The sequence below is a fragment of the Hemiscyllium ocellatum genome, chromosome 29 (genome assembly GCF_020745735.1).
Source record: "Hemiscyllium ocellatum isolate sHemOce1 chromosome 29, sHemOce1.pat.X.cur, whole genome shotgun sequence".
NCBI classification, from domain to species: Eukaryota; Metazoa; Chordata; class Chondrichthyes; order Orectolobiformes; family Hemiscylliidae; genus Hemiscyllium; species Hemiscyllium ocellatum.
Genome location: NC_083429.1, coordinates 16,928,263 through 16,944,095, shown reverse-complemented (window position 1 = coordinate 16,944,095; position 15,833 = coordinate 16,928,263). Strand labels below are relative to the sequence as shown.

General features: G+C 42.5%; 1 protein-coding gene across 6 annotated transcripts in view; it reads right to left on the bottom strand.

The window, feature by feature from the left end:
* Positions 1-58: 58 nt before the first annotated feature.
* Positions 59-15,833, bottom strand: part of arhgap32b (Rho GTPase activating protein 32b) — a 574,866-nt gene continuing 559,091 nt past the window's right edge. For all 6 annotated transcript variants that reach the window (XM_060846659.1, XM_060846660.1, XM_060846663.1 and 3 more), the window contains 3 exons: positions 13,699-14,961; positions 9,656-10,026; positions 59-6,202 (listed from right to left, as the gene is read on the bottom strand). In XM_060846659.1, the coding sequence (XP_060702642.1) occupies positions 3,899-6,202; positions 9,656-10,026; positions 13,699-14,961 (3,938 nt within the window). In that variant the 3' untranslated portion in view covers positions 59-3,898. The remainder of the gene's footprint in view (positions 6,203-9,655; positions 10,027-13,698; positions 14,962-15,833) is intronic.

Genomic DNA, 15,833 nt, shown 5'->3' with positions numbered 1-15,833 from the left:
CATTATACCTGATGTAGTCAATCAACGAGAGAACCAGAATTGAGATGGTTTGGGTTGATGTTGTCTTTTTTATGTAATGCAGCTGAGATCCTTATAATGGAACAATGCGACACTGCTGAATTGTGCAAGTCCAGCTCATCACTGTACAGTACAAAAAAAACAGAAAAATCAACTCCAGTTTCAATACAAGGTTGGCAGCAGCAGGAAGTGTCCAATATGTACAGGAATCACAAACAGAATCCAGTATTTACACATAGTTACATCAGCTTTGCTTTCCACATTTTACACCAAGACACAAAATAAAACCCAAAAAGACACAGAAAAAAGATCAATTACATGTAGCAATTGACACAATTAGATGACTCAGTCTGACATCCATCAGGAATTCAGAAGTGTCGCAAAGTTGGGCTGTTAAATTTGTCCTAAAGAATACCACTGATTTACTTCTCGAATGTTGTATGTCTTATCAGCATGAGTTAAGCACTAACATCTTGACCCGTTTCTTCAGGCACTGGGTGAAATATATACTTCACACTGTTCCCACAGTTTGTAAAAACTAGCTAGCTCTAACTGGAGCTGTTGCAACACTGATCCCTTCATATATCAAGACAGATGATGCATTGTTCGATAATCAGAAACAATTCAGATCCCATTTTACAATGTTTAGATGGAGTATTTTGCAGGGATTGAAATGGGCTTGTTGCTTTGGGAACTATGGACATTACAGCATAGATATGTTACTGAGCAGAAATCATTGTTCTTGTTTGTTATCCCACCTCTTACAAGAAATCTGCTTTTGCCCCCAGAGGTTTCATTCCCAGCAAAAAGACACTGGAAATGCTGCTAAACTGAGACGAAACAGAAAATGCCAGAAATATCCATCAGGTCTCGTATAATGGTTTCATAAGAAACTGAATAAGAGAAAGCCCTCTCACTGGAATGTGTTCCACCATTCAATAAGCAATAGTGGAATCTCATCAAATCTAATTTCTCACATCAGTTGCACCACCTGAAATTAGCCTCTCTTTCAGAGACCAGTAGAACTACGATTTCTAACTGTTGAGGCTTGTTTGCATTTTGACCTGTTTTATTGTTATTCCTACAAATTTCAAGCCAATAGTAAATACTTTAGTAGGTCTAACAAGGTTTCAATATACACAACTGGAATGCTGCTGGATGGTCATTGGCTTGTGCTAAATGACATTTGACAGAATAGTGGATAAAATGGATTCTTCACTGCCCCTGCTCCACGTCTCCAAAACGCATAATGCGTCCTACATATATATCCTACACACAGTATGCAAGGCTGCATTTGTTCCCTGTAATTTGCTCTTTTTTTAAAAACACAAAATTCCAATTGTCATTCCAACAGTAAAATGTTCAGTCAAATCACTATTTCTTCACTTTTTCACTATTTATGATTTGTTTTTATGGATTTACCAGAAAAGTCAACATCAACACCATAGACTGGTAATGGAGAATCAGTCCCAGCAGACAGTGAAATCCTATGGCCCAATCAGGAAGATCATTAGCTAAAATATTAACATTTGCTGCTCACGCAACAAATGCTGCCTGGTCAACTGAATATTTCCAATGTTTTGTTATTCTTCTTTCTGGATCAATGTTTCTACACTTGACTCACTGTCAATTCCTTTTGCCTTACAGTATCTTCTCGTCATTTATTCACTCCTGTCCTCCACACTATCAAACTTCCCTTTTTTCTTTCCTGATCTCTTTCCTTGCTTCTGTACTTTCTTAAAAACTATCAACTTCAAGCATCTTTCAGCTCTGAAAAAGGATCTTTCACCTAAGCCATTAATGCTCATCTTTCTCTATCTACAGATGTCAGCTGACCCACCGGAATATTTCCTGCATTTTCTGTTCTTATTTATAAAGATGTAACAACCAGCCTGTAAACTCACCTCCCCCACACTATTTTGCACAATTTCTTAAAATATCTGGACTCACCATTTAAATGACTGAGGAAAATGTTGTGAAGTTCAATCTCAATATCTGAACACTACTTGAAGATCTACAGATCAAGGGATCAAGGGCTCTTCAATAGCCCTGAGCCAAAGCAGATTATATCTCTGCCAAGTACTGCCTGTAATCTGTGTATTATAAGTGGAAATACAGGGAAATCATTTCAGGTGCTGGGATCATTAACAAAGAGATATCCAATTATTTGGTTCAGTTTTCATTGTGGAAGATTGTGTCCGAAATTGACCTGCTTTAAATTCTGAGAGCGAACGGTGGGATAAACCAACATGAACAATGCCACTGCAGGGCAGAGTTAAGGTTAGCGGGTCCCAGTGGTCATTACTGACTCGTACAATAATTCAATAATATTTGTCCCATAACATTTGTGCACAGGATGAGCATCGCTACAAAAATAATCACAGTTTTAATATCCTTTCCCAAGTTAAATAGTTTACTGAATGTCACTCTGTAAATTATAGGAACAATATTAACAAATCTACACAATTGACTCGGAAACACGAGGTCTGTTTGAGTATTTCACAGTGTTACTGCTTTCCCTGCAGACAGTGCACAAACATTAATATTAGTCTGAAACACCTTTAAATGTCTGCAAGAAAGGGCAGTCCAAACAGGGCAAGGGAGGTGACAATGGCTCAAATTCAAAACAAACATATTTCAGGCCTACATTATCAGCTTACATGAAGTTCCAGCCTCCTCGTGCTCAGGAGCTCCTCTGACACATGGGCCAAGTGCATAGTACAGCATTGCTCACCTGGTAGCAGGGCAAAGGCTTTGTTGCTTCTGTTTATACCATAACGATAGCACAAACCCAGCCAGAGCACAGCGACATGGAAAGGATTCCTTCACAAGGGAATTGTGTAGTTACGTGCAATTTATATACTGGATTCAAACTAGTCATGAAAATGATAAAGCTTTGATGTATTCAATTAGATGGTGTAGTCTGATACGGAAGTCTTATTTAGTTTCAACCCTGGAACAGTTAGTTAGTATCTACATACAAGCATAGTTAAGATAAAGTAGATATATTTATTATCAGCTGAATTCACAGCCTGTCAAGCCCCAGTCGCTGTTAGATATGGCTGGCACTAAGCTTACCCGTTGGCACGTGGATGTTGCCATTCTGCAATATCTATTGCCATTTCTTTGCTGCTCTTCTCACCTAATCATGTTTCCCACTACACCTGAAGTTACAAGACTCAAGTGCAGGGCTAGCTCTGTGCTTCTAATGAACAGAGTTTCAAAAATAGTGGAGCAATAACTCTGTCAAACACTGTGTTACTAAGATAAATATGAAGAAGAATTGATTGGAAGAATAAGCATTCCACTGTTAACTCTGGCTGGGGATGGGATGTCTTTACAGAGGCACAGCCAGACCTGTAACTGGGCAACTGGGGTTGGGGTTTATGGGGGTGTATTTTGTGCAGGAAGCTGGGGAAGAAATGAGGAGGCACAAAGTTGATAAATGCAGAGCCAGCCCTGCAGTTGTTGTGGTCGTGGGGGTGGTGCTGGTAGTGGTGGTGCCAGAAGAGAAGAGAAAAAACAAACAGGAGGAGGGGACAAGGAGTAAGGGGTTACTGATAGAGGCAGAGAGGTAACAAACTCTCCTCAGCAGCTTCACTGACCCAAATCATTTTTCTCACTAAAAACATACAAGGAAGATCATTCCCTTAACTATTGAGCCACTAGGCTGTATTCTGACGATTATTAACACTGAGCGAGAGTCATTCACCAAGGGCACAAACGCAGTCTCACGTTTCATACGCGTACTCTAAATACACAACACAAAAGATCCAATATTCATCATATTTTGTGTTTAAAAACAGTACTCTGGTTATCTTTTTTTCAAAAATAAAACAGTCTACTGCCCAGCAGAGACTGCACAGGGTAAAATTTCTCTTCATTCCACATGTACCTCTGCTTCAGACCTCTGCAATGCCAACTCTGCTGTTACAAAGCTTCCCTGGCCTAAAGCAGTGCTGAATGTCCTCCCTTGAGGATGACTGAAGCCCAGGGGTACAAATGGTGCACTTCCTCCTAGGCCTCCCCTCTGCTGCTGTGACAGTGTGTGATAGTCATCCAAGTTATCATACTGAGACATCACTGTCAATGTACTGTGCCGCTTACTGCCCGAGTGGCCTAAGCAAGGGTATGGGTATGAGAGAGATTGTTCCCTAACCAAAGGCTCTAGCTGCTGCTGGAATCTGGTGCTGTAACTTCTCTCAGGTTGGTTGGATACCAATGGCCTGGCAGGATCCTCCTCCTCCTCGCTGTAGTAGTCTCGTGAAGAATGGTCCCCACCAGTCCCCCTCACTTTGGGTCTTTCCAGTTCTGGCCTTTCACTTACTGCCCGGAAGGAATCTTCATAACTCCGTAAAGGCTCATGAGAAGAAAGCACATATTTACCGGTTGCAGATGGATATGTTCGTGATTCCGTGTGGTCAGGCCGATGCTTCAACCCATATCCTGCTGGAATTGCAGTGTGTGCACTGTATATTTGTCCCCCTTTCAAATCTGCAGAGGGCCTCTGAGAGGAATCGTACCGTGACAGATCACAGGGAGATTCATGTAGCCTCCTGGTCCTGCTGGTGCTTTGTATCGGAGGTGGTGCTGGTTTCTCAAGCTGTCCATTTCCAAAAGATCCATGATGGAGAGCCAATGGTTCGATATGTGCCCCACTATCGAGTTCACAGTCTGACTGCTGATAGCTGTATGGTGGATCAGGATCAGGAGTCTTTGAGGTGGCAGGATACCACCTTTCCTTTCCCTCACTCGCCAGGGCACCAGTTTTCCCAGGATCAGACTTACTTCTTGAATGCAGGATCTCTAGCCCACCAAATTCTTCCTGTAAGACAGGGGTCACGTTGTCATACTGTGACATCACTAAGCCTTTGTTCTTTTGCCGGCTGCGGATTTCACGCCGAATGGACTGGAAGCGGGATTTCTCCAACTCCTCTGGATCCCACATCATATGGGTCATTTTCACATCTGGAGATGGAGGCACATCCCGACTTACAAAACTGTGCTCTCTACTCATTGCATTGGCATGGGCACCACTGCGTGGGTAAGGAGGTGCATTGGGATATGGAAAAACTTTACCCTGGAATCTGCCAGTATAAGGTGGGATGTCTCGACTGGTAAAAGAATGGAATTGTCTCAGTCTTATCGAACCATAGGGATCTGCAAAATCATAAATCACACCATCAGTTCCGTGTAGGTTATGCCCAGAAGTGGAGTAAGGGCTGTACCTGTACTGAACTCGGCCATTTTCAAAGTATGGTTGCAGCTGAGTAACATGATAATCTGATTGAAGTGGTGGTGGGTGGCATGGCTTATACTGATAGATGGGTCTCTGATAATAGAAGAGTTCATCAGCTGGAGGCACCTCAGTTCTTGAAATGGGAACTGATCTTACGGAAGATGGAGGTACATGCAGAGAGTGAACCCGTCTTATTGTGGGATACACTGGTTCCTCAAACTGGGAATGTGGGCACACAAATGCCCTCATGGCAGGAACATAGTCTGACCTTGAAAGTCGAGACTTGGAAAGGTGAACGGACACTGCTTTTGGCTGGCTTGAAAAACTGTTGAATCGCGATGTGGCTGAGGGAATATTGTCAGGACGCGTACCATACAAAAGATGCTGGGATGTGCTCTCAGATTTAGACTGGCAGGACAAGTGCTGGGGGACACTCTCAGCCCGACACTGGTAGACTAGTGACTGCGCTGAATGAGCATTCTTCTGTTGGAAGTGTTTGTCTAAATCTGGCAAGTTTTCCAACTTGGAATGATAGGGATGTGACTGGCAAAGAAAAGGTGGTTTAGGAGGAGGAGGTGGGGGTAAAGCATCCTCAATAGATGATGGTATGGTTGTTGAAGCTAGGAATGAATGGAAGTTGGAGGCATTAATGGTATCAGACATGGAATGACTAGGAGGCACCCGATTTTCTACTGATCGGAGGTGCGGCACTTGTGGAGTGTTACTGTAAGCACTACGATCCACTGGCACAGAGTCAGCTCTTGGTTTTACAGCTGGTGCTTGGACGTTGTCTCTTGTTTTCTCATGATGTCCACTGTGAATGGCCATAACTGCGGTTGGGCGGGTAACATAGCTGTTATCGGAGATGAAAGTTGATCCCGACTGCTCTGGAGCACGTGACTCTGATGTCTTCAAGGAAGGCCCTGCAGAAACTGCTGTCCGAACCTGGAAAAGAAAAATAAATATAGCAATAACCAACCGATTACCAGGATTTAAGAAACATTTTGTTCCAATGTTATTTCAAATATTAGTATTTCCTCTTCGCTACCCCATACCATGAACAATTCTTGAGCCAGATTAGTTGTCCTTTTGATGCTTGAAGCTGTGGACCAATATTTTGAAAACAGCTGCATTCCAACCTCCTCTGTTTCCCTGCCTGCAACAGCTGAATCTTGCTCTGTTGCCTTCAGCCTTTCTGCCATGACCTCTCCAAGACCATGAAATGCATAAGTGCTCAACGCCTCTGATCCCCGTAAAACTGTAATCCCAAGGTCATAGTTCTGGTGCTTCTCTATTAAAAAAGCTAAATTTGCCTGTGGTTTTGCAGTCAAACTAATATAAATGCTGTAACATTTGAAAGAAGTAAATTAAACTTTGCAACAATAAAACCTTCAAGAGGATGGTTGTGTCAATGAAAAGTGAAAACAATATTTACATTTAAAAGTAATTTTCAACTTTAAGAAATAGGAATGATTGGCTCAGAAAAGGACTGAGATACAGTGACAATAAATGCAAACGAGAAGATTTAAAGTGAGGTACCTATTGCTTCAATTTGTAAGTAAGCATGCAGCAATGAGCTGCCAATTCTGCAGACCCCTACTTACTAACAACTATTAGCTTGTGCCAAACTTGTAAGAGCTGCTCCACAGACGAGTCAAGGAACAACCTGATGGCAAGTTTAGAGAATTCTATTTCAATTTTCTAGCGACTGTCACCACCATCCCTGGATAAGCCCTCAGACAGTGGGCTCAGTCAACATGAGCAGTGGCAAAACACTATGCAGTTTGAAAGTTTCCATAACATTCAAATTAATTCTCACCTCTGAATCCCCCACGATCAACACTCTGGGAGTTACCATTGTCCAGAAACCTACTGGATACGTCATATAAATACCGTGGTTACAAGAATGAATTAGGCACTTGAAATTCTGGGAGAAGTAACTTAGTCTCTTGTCTCCACCATCTATAACACAGAGGTCAGGAGTTGACGGAATGCTGTCCCCTGTCCTGGATGGGCACAGTTTCAACAAAAATCAAGAAGCTCAACCCGATCTAGGACAAAGCAGCCTGCCTGAGTGGCATCACATCCACCATTGATGCACAGTGGGAGCACTATGTTTCAACAACAAGATGTACTGCAGTAAATCAGCAAGGCTCCTTCAACAGCACCTTTCAAACTAAGTCTCAACTACCGAGAAGGAGATAGGCAGGAGATGCACACAAACCCCAAACATGCAAGCCCCCCCCCCCAAGCCATGTGTCATCACGATTTGGAATTATATTGTTGCTTCTTCAATGTTGTGGAGTTAAAATCCTGGAATTCTCTTCCTAACACCACTGTGGTGTCCCTACACCACAAAGACTATAGGCATTCATAGTGGTGCCTCACCACCACTTTCTCTTTTCCAGATAGTGTCATACTCATCCAGATGTAAGGACAGAAGCAAACCAATCGGTCCAACTCATCCATGTCCAACCCAATCTAGTCCTACCTGCCAACACCTGGTCCATACCCTTCCAAACCCTTCCTATTCATATACCTATGCAGATGCCTTTTAAATGCTGCAATTGTACTAGCCTCCACCACTTCCTTTGGCAGCTCATTCCATACACATACTACCCTCTGCGTGAAAACATTGCCCCTTAGATTTCTTTTATATCTTTCCCCCTCACCCTAAACCTATACCCTCTAGTTCATTACTTGCCCACCCCAGAGAAAAGAGTTTGTCTATTTATCCTATCCATGCCTCTCATGATTTTACAAACCTCCATAAGGTCACCCTTCAGTCTCCGACGCTCCAGGGAAAACCAGCCTCAGCCTATTCAACCTCTCCCTATAGCTCAAATCCTCCACCCATACCATCATTCCGATAGGAAGGAGTCCAGAATTGAATGCAATGATCCAACAGTGGCCTAACCAATGTCCTGTACAGCTGCAAAATGACCTCCCAACTCCTGTACTCAACACTCTGACCAATAAAGGGTAATCAAATTTCTGTTATTTCAGCTTCTGTGCAGTTCCACTTTGCAGGCCTACTTCTTACTGGCTAATGCACAAACTCAAATTAATTCAAATTCTTGTAAAAACTTAATACAACTTATTTACTATCTGCAGTCATGGAATTTAAACTTAAAGTAAGATTTGCCGTTTACTCATTCCCCCGAACAGAATGTGACCTCATTGACCGGGCAAACTGTTTAAGACTAGATTGAAAGTACGTGTTCAGGATTTACTTTTCCGATTCCATAATACTGAACACATTTAAACCATAACATTGATTTAGATTTTTCAGATTAAGTTGTCTAGGATGGTACAGTTTACTTATCTACTCACTTAACAAGTGGAACGATTTGGAATTGGTCACAAAAGTAACACAATGCTGGAAATTTGAAATAAAACATTTAATGCTGGAAATAGTCACCAAGTCAGGCAGCATCTGTGGAAAGAAAGCATGTAAAATGTCTAGATTGGATAACCTTTCACCGAAAATGATAAAGAGTCTGACGGAAGGTTGCCAATATGAAATGTTAACTCTGTCTCTCAGAGTATGACTTGCTGAGTATTTCCAGCTTTTTCTGTTTATATTTTAGAGTTGGAAATCCATAGTATTTTGTTTCTGTACCTCCACCAACATGTTATGTTTAGTACATGTTGCCTGCATGTAACGGGATAACAGGGTAAATGCAGAGGATGCTTCTCCTCATGGGACGAGCAGGCATAGTCCCAGAATAAAGGGCTGCCAATCTAAGATGGAGAAAAATTTCCTCTCTCAGAGAGTTGAGTTTTTCAAACTCCTTGCAACACAGAACTGGCGCATATTTAAAACTGAGATAATCAGGGAATCAAAGATTCTGGAGAAAAGGCAGGAAAGTTGATGTGAAGGACATCAGATCAAACATGATCCTACTGAATGTCCGAGCAGGTTCAAGGGCTCGTCTTCGTTTGCCTTTGTCTTATAGACTCTGCTAAGGAACATTTTTGTTGGGGGCCCTTGGCACAGAATGTATTTTTGGAGCATTAAAGTAACCAATGTCTGAGCTGAATTACCTGGGATGCAAGTGGAGGGGAGACCTTAACTAGTTGAACAATAAATGCCCATTTTGGGGGGTGGGTGACTTGTGTTGACGGTCGAGAAATCCTCATGATATTGAGCTTTACTGTTCAGGTTTTCTCTCTGAACACATCCCTACGAACTAACAACTGGTTCTACCTCACAAAGAAATCAATTTCAAATATTGATAAATGATAGAAACATGCAAACTGCAAAACTGCTTGACCAACTGAATATTTACAACAGTTTTCCTTCAGTCAAAATTTAGCAAAGGAACACCATCAAATTTCCTATGAAGCACCAAATTCCAGAGTCCAACTGACAGATTAACCCTGATTAATCCTTACCTGACCTGAAGCTGTGGGCCCTGCTGTAGTACCAGGAGGGACTTGGCCTGTGGCAGGCTGTGATTCGACAGTTGGCTGCCCAGTTAACTGATAGCTAGCTGTTGTAGGAGGTGCTGAAGAAGCTGACACTGAGCATGGGTCTGTAACAGGGATGTTGTGAAGGTTGTGATCCCCTGAGATTTGCCGCCCAGGCTGAGGTTTTTTCTGAGACTGTGCAGTGGCCTGCTGGGCACTCTCAGCAAGAGCCAACGCCAGCAAGCGAGCAGCGCTTTTTGGAGGTGGTGGTGGTGGAAGGAGAGGCACAGAGCTAACTGGAGGAGCCTCCTGAGGGGATTCCACTGGAGTCGCTGCTGAATAATCCACTGGTGTCACTGCAGAGTAAATAGAAGGACAGACATTAATTAGATGAAAAAAAACCCTTTGCACAATCTGCATAGTGCACTAAAGACAATTGAACCTTTTACAAATGTTACAGTACAGTGGGACCTTCATTCGGGTTCACAGCACAGGATGAGAGCAAACGGCTCATTATACCAGTGCCAGTTCTGGGATTGTGGTTGGTACAAACTGTTCTAATGTCTTCATTTGTAAAGTTGTAGAGATATACAGCATGGAAACAGACCCTTCGGTTCAACCCGTCCATGCCGACCAGATATCCCAACCCAATCTAGTCCCACCTGTCAGCACTCAGCCCATATCCCTCCAAATCCTTCCTATTCATATACCCATCCAAATGCCTCTTAAATGTTGCAATTGTACCAGCCTCCACCACATCCTTTGGCAGCTCATTCCATACATTTACCACCCTCTGCGTGAAAAAGTTGCCCTTTAGGTCTCTTTTGTATCTTTCCCCTCTCACCCTAAACCTATGCCCTCTAGTTCATTACTTGCCCACCCCAGAGAAAAGACTTTGTCTATTTATCCTATCTGTGCCCCTCATGATTTTACAAACCTCTATAAGGTCACCCCTCAGCCTCTGACGCTCCAGGGAAAACAGCCCCAGCCTGTTCAGCCTCTCCCTGTAGCTCAGATCCTCGAACCCTGGCAACATCCTTGTAAATCTTTTCTGAACCCTTTCAAGTTTCACAACATCTTTCTGATAGGAAGGAGACCAGAATTGCACGCAATATTCCAACAGTGGCCTAACCAATGTCCTGTACAGCCACATGACCTCCCAACTCCTGTACTCAATACTCTGATCAATAAAGGAAAGCATACCAAATGCCTTCTTCACTATCCTATCTACCTGCGACTCCACTTTCAAGAAGCTACAAACCTGCGCTCCAAGGTCTCTTTGTTCAGCAACACTCCCTAGGACCTTTCCATTAAATGTATAAGTCCTGCTAAGATTTGCTTTCCCAAAATGCAGCACCTTGCATTTATCTGAATCAAACTCCATTTGCCACTTCCCAGCCCATTGGCCCATCTGGTTCAGATTCTGTTGTAATCTGAGCTAACCCTCTTCGCTGACCACTACACCTCCAATTTTGGTGTTATCTGCAAACTTACTAACTGTACCTCTTATGCTCGCATCCAAATCATTTATGTAAATGACAAAAAGTAGAGGGCCCAGCACCAGTCCTTGTGGCACTCCATTGGTCACGGGCCTCCAGTCTGAAAAACAACCCTCCACACCACCCTCTGTCTTCTACCTTTGAGCCAGTTCTCCCTGTATTCCATGAGATCTAACCTTGTCAAACGCCTTACTGAAGTCCATATAGATCACATCTACTGCTCTGCCCTCATCAATCTTCTTTGTTACTTCTTCAAAAAACTCAAGCGAGTTTGAGAGACATGATTTCCCACGCACAAAGTCATGTTGACTATCCCGAATCAGTCCTTGCCTTTCCAAACACATGTACATCCTGTCCCTCAGGATTCCCTCCAACAATTTGCCCACCATCTGAGGTCAGGCTCACCAGTCTATAGTTCCCTGGCTTGTCTTTACCATCCTTCTTAAACAGTGGCACCACGTTTGCCAACCTCCAGTCTTATGGCATTTCACATGTGACTATCGATGATACAAATATCTCAGCAAGAGGCCCAGCAATCACTTCTCTAGCTTCCCACAGAGTTCTCGGGTACACCTGATCAGGTGTACTTTCTTACATTTCACTTTGTTCAATTCTATTTTAAATGATGATTTAAATTTTGATCCTTTATGGCAAAACATTTCTTCTCCTAAAACCCTTGCATGACGAACTTTAATTTTCTAGTGAAAATCTTGAAATTGATTCACAATTTACTCTAGCAGTATTATTCACGATTCAGAAACCATTGTTTACGTTTCCCTGAATGTTCTGGGCACAATATTTTCCAAGCCCTTATTTATAATGCTAATGTCTCATGCTTGCCTTCATCCCAGTGAATTTTAATTGCTCCCTCTCCTTTAGGTTTAATTTTCTTGCACTATCAATGGTATTATTATGTGGCACTTACTCAATACTGTTCACTGACACTTGGCTTAGGGTCCACCAGTCATGTGACTCCTTACCCCACTGTAAGCTCCTGACACATGGACAAAGAAACTGAATGCCAGAGGTGGGAGACAGTGCCAGTCCTTGACATCAAATCAGGATTTGATTGAATGTGGCATGAAGACACCCTTTAAGTCAATGGGAGTCAAGGAAAACTCTCTATTGGCTGCAGTCACATCAACTACAAAGAAAATGATTGTGCTTGTTGGAGGTGAATCATCTCAGTCCCAGGGTACCACTGCAGAATTGTTCAGGGCCCAACTATCTTCAGTTGCTCCCTGTCATAAGGTTAGAAGTGAGGAAAATAATTGATGAATTAAACCATGCAAGTTATTATTGTTGACACCATGAGCTGGAAGTTTTCCTCCAAGTCTCACACCACCCTATGAATGATACTGCCTTTCATGTCACAGGCTTCAAACTCTAGAACACTGTCCCTAACAGCACTTGGATGCATGGACTGTAATGGGCCAAGGTGGTACCAAAATGCTTGCATTAATTATGAAATAATAGTCCAGCACAAATTACTGCAAAGGTGTGTGTGTGTGTGCGAGGAAGAGGTAAAAGTAAAAGGAAAATGTATAATTATTTGTTAGATAGTCAAGCACCTGTTCATGTTTTGTTTGGCAAACTCCTTTTGGCAAACAGCACATCCTTTTAATCATATATGGTCAGACCACAGTTAGAGTATTGTACACAGTTCTGGGCTCCATAACTCAGGAAGGATATATTGGCCCTGGAGCATGTTCAGAGGAGGTTCATGAGAATGGTGCCAGGAATGAAAAGCTTAATGTATGAGGAACATTTGAGAACTCTGGATCTATACTCAATGGAGTTTAGAAGGATGAAGAGGGATCTAACTGAAACGCACAGAATACTGAATGGTCTGGACAGAGTAATGTTGGAAAGATGTTTCATTGGTAGGAGAGCCTAGGACAAAAAGACGTGGCCTTAGAGTAAAGGGAAGACCTTTTAAAATGGAGAAAAGGAGAAACATCTTCCATCAGAAAGTCATGAATCTATGGAATTCATTGCCACAGAAGGCTGAGAGAGCCAGGTCATTGAGTATATTTAAGATGGAGATTGATAGGTTCTTGATTATCAAGGGGATCTAGGGTTATGGGGAGAAAGTGGGCGAATAGGGTTGAGACACCTATTAGCCATGATTGAATGGCAGAGCAGACTCAATGGGCTGAATGGCCTAATTTCTGTTCCTATGTCTCATGGTCTTATATTCATTGTTGCCGCCTTGACATCAGTCACTCTGTGCAACACCCAAAGAAGAGGTTTAAAACCTGAATGTGAGGCTTTCTTCTCATTGTAATGACTCACAGCATTGAGGACCAAACACTTATACTAGAAAAATTAGAACAGAGATTTGTATTCTGAGTTTTGGTGAAAATAGATTACCTTTGACAGAAGTTATCACTAAACAGTAGAGTTGAAAGATGCCAGTTGCAACTTATTCCTTTCAACTCAACCAATATTTGAGCTGAAATGTAGCTTGCTCTGTGATCCTTTTCCAATGAACCTTATCTAGTGTAATAACCATGCTTCAACACTCACCTGTTTGTGAATGGGTGGATGGTATTGTTTTGTTTTGATTGGTCAGTTCATGCCAGTCTGGACTTTGTCCTTTTGCCTCCGATTGTGAATGGGCAAATGATGTAGTCTTGTTTTGATTGGTGAGTTCATGCCAATCTAAGATTTGTCCTGGTGCCCCTATTTGTAAATTGGTAGATGGTGTAGTCTTGTTTTGATTGGTCAGTTCATGCCAGTTTGAACTTTGCCCTTTAATTCCAGCTTGTGAATTGGTGGGTGGTGCAGTTTTGTTTTGATCGGTCAGTTCATACCAGTCTGGACTTTGACCTGGAGTCCCAATTTGTGAACCGGTAGATGATGTAGTCTTGTTTTGGTTGGTCAGTTCATGCCAGTTTGAGCTTTCCCACTTTGACGCTGCTTGTGATTGGGTAGTCGCGATAGCCTTGTAGTGAGAGGTCTGATCATGCCAATCAGGGATTTGCTCTCTGGCCTCTGACCCTGCAGCAGAAAGCTTGGTGTGGATCTCCTGACGACATCCCTCAGGTAGTTGCATGTCGCTAGTTTTCAGCAGCATTGACATCATTTGAGGAGGTGACTTGCTCACATTGCCACTCCCTGCTGGATTTGTCTGAGGTGGCGATGAACCCAGTGAAACAGTTGCCATACTGCCAATCATTTCAGATACTCGGGTTGGTACAGAAATGGTCATTGGTTCAGAGATGGTCAACAGAGGAGACTTGGGTGACTTGCGTCCAATTTTTGGGGAGAAAGCATGAACTACCTTTTCTGCAAAAGAAGTTGGTTTAGCAAGCTTCTCATCAGTGGGACTTAGATCTGGAGAGAAGAAGGGACTTATCAGCTTATCAGGGGAATGAGATACTGGTTCAGAACTAGTAGCACTACCAGGGGTAAGGCAGGCACTACCCAAATCTGATTCCTTCTTGCTGCTATTTGACTTGTCTTTGCCACTGGCTGAAGAATCCACCGGAGATGAAATGCTGTCAGGACCTGCATGTTCTGTCCTTGGTGGACTACACTGAAATGACATTGGATCGAAGTCCAAACTAGCTGCTCCCATATCGGGTGGACTCAGTTCTACATCCTCCATTCTGGAAGACAAGAGTGCAGGCATTGGGTGCACACCTTCCTCTCTTTCACTCTCATCATTGGGTAGGTTGTCATATGAGTTACAGTGGTTGAGACCAGGAAGCCCACCAGCATTGAAAGAAACAGAGAGAGCATCGCTGCTAGACCGAGGCCTTCTAGGTCTGTACACCTTGGATTCTCCTAGGAAAGAACGAACAGCATATCATTCACCACTAAATAAGCAACCAAACCAAGTCTTGTAGCACTCTATGTAGAAAAGTATTCCAATAGTTACGTTTGTTTTGGCATCAGAAAGAATTTCATATCATGCCATTCTCAGGTTGTTCAATAACTTTCTTGCAAGTGGCTCTGTAAGCAGTTCCCTGCTCTCAGATTGCACTTTAATTTTGTTAAATTTTTTGATTTCAGATTTAAAATTATGTTAAGTAAATGCATTAAGGGCTATGGACTAAAGCCACAGATCAGCCAAGATCTCACTGAATGACAGAACAGGCTTGAGGGGCTGAGTGCTGAGTTGTTTCGATGTTCCTAAATAACTTGGAAAAGATTGGATATTCTTCATTTATTTGGAGAGTGAAATCCCTGCATTTCCAACACACCCTGTTAGTTTAAAATCATTTTGTTTTGTTTGCTGCTTACCAACAGTTACCAATGTCTTGTTAATCAAATGGAGTTAAATTTTTGACCTTATCTTGCCACATAAATAAAGCAGACATCCAGAAACATAAATCCAGGGTGAGCACAAAGCTAGTGGGCAGATATAAATATCAATTGAAATGTCGAGGAAACTGAAACACAAGTGGGTGCAAAGTTTTCTTCTGGTCAGAACACTGATCTATTGCTGAGCAGAATTGTCCATGGTACTGAAGTTAATGAGGTTAACTTAGGAAAGCAGGTTGCTGGGATCAGGTTGTATTAACATTGATTACAAAAAATTAAGGGATGATGTAACTGAGGTGGCTAAGGTAAGTATAAGATTTGATAAAAGTTACTTCCATTGATGGGAGAGTTAAGAACAATTGAGCACAGTATCAAAGTTAAAGTTAGGCCAT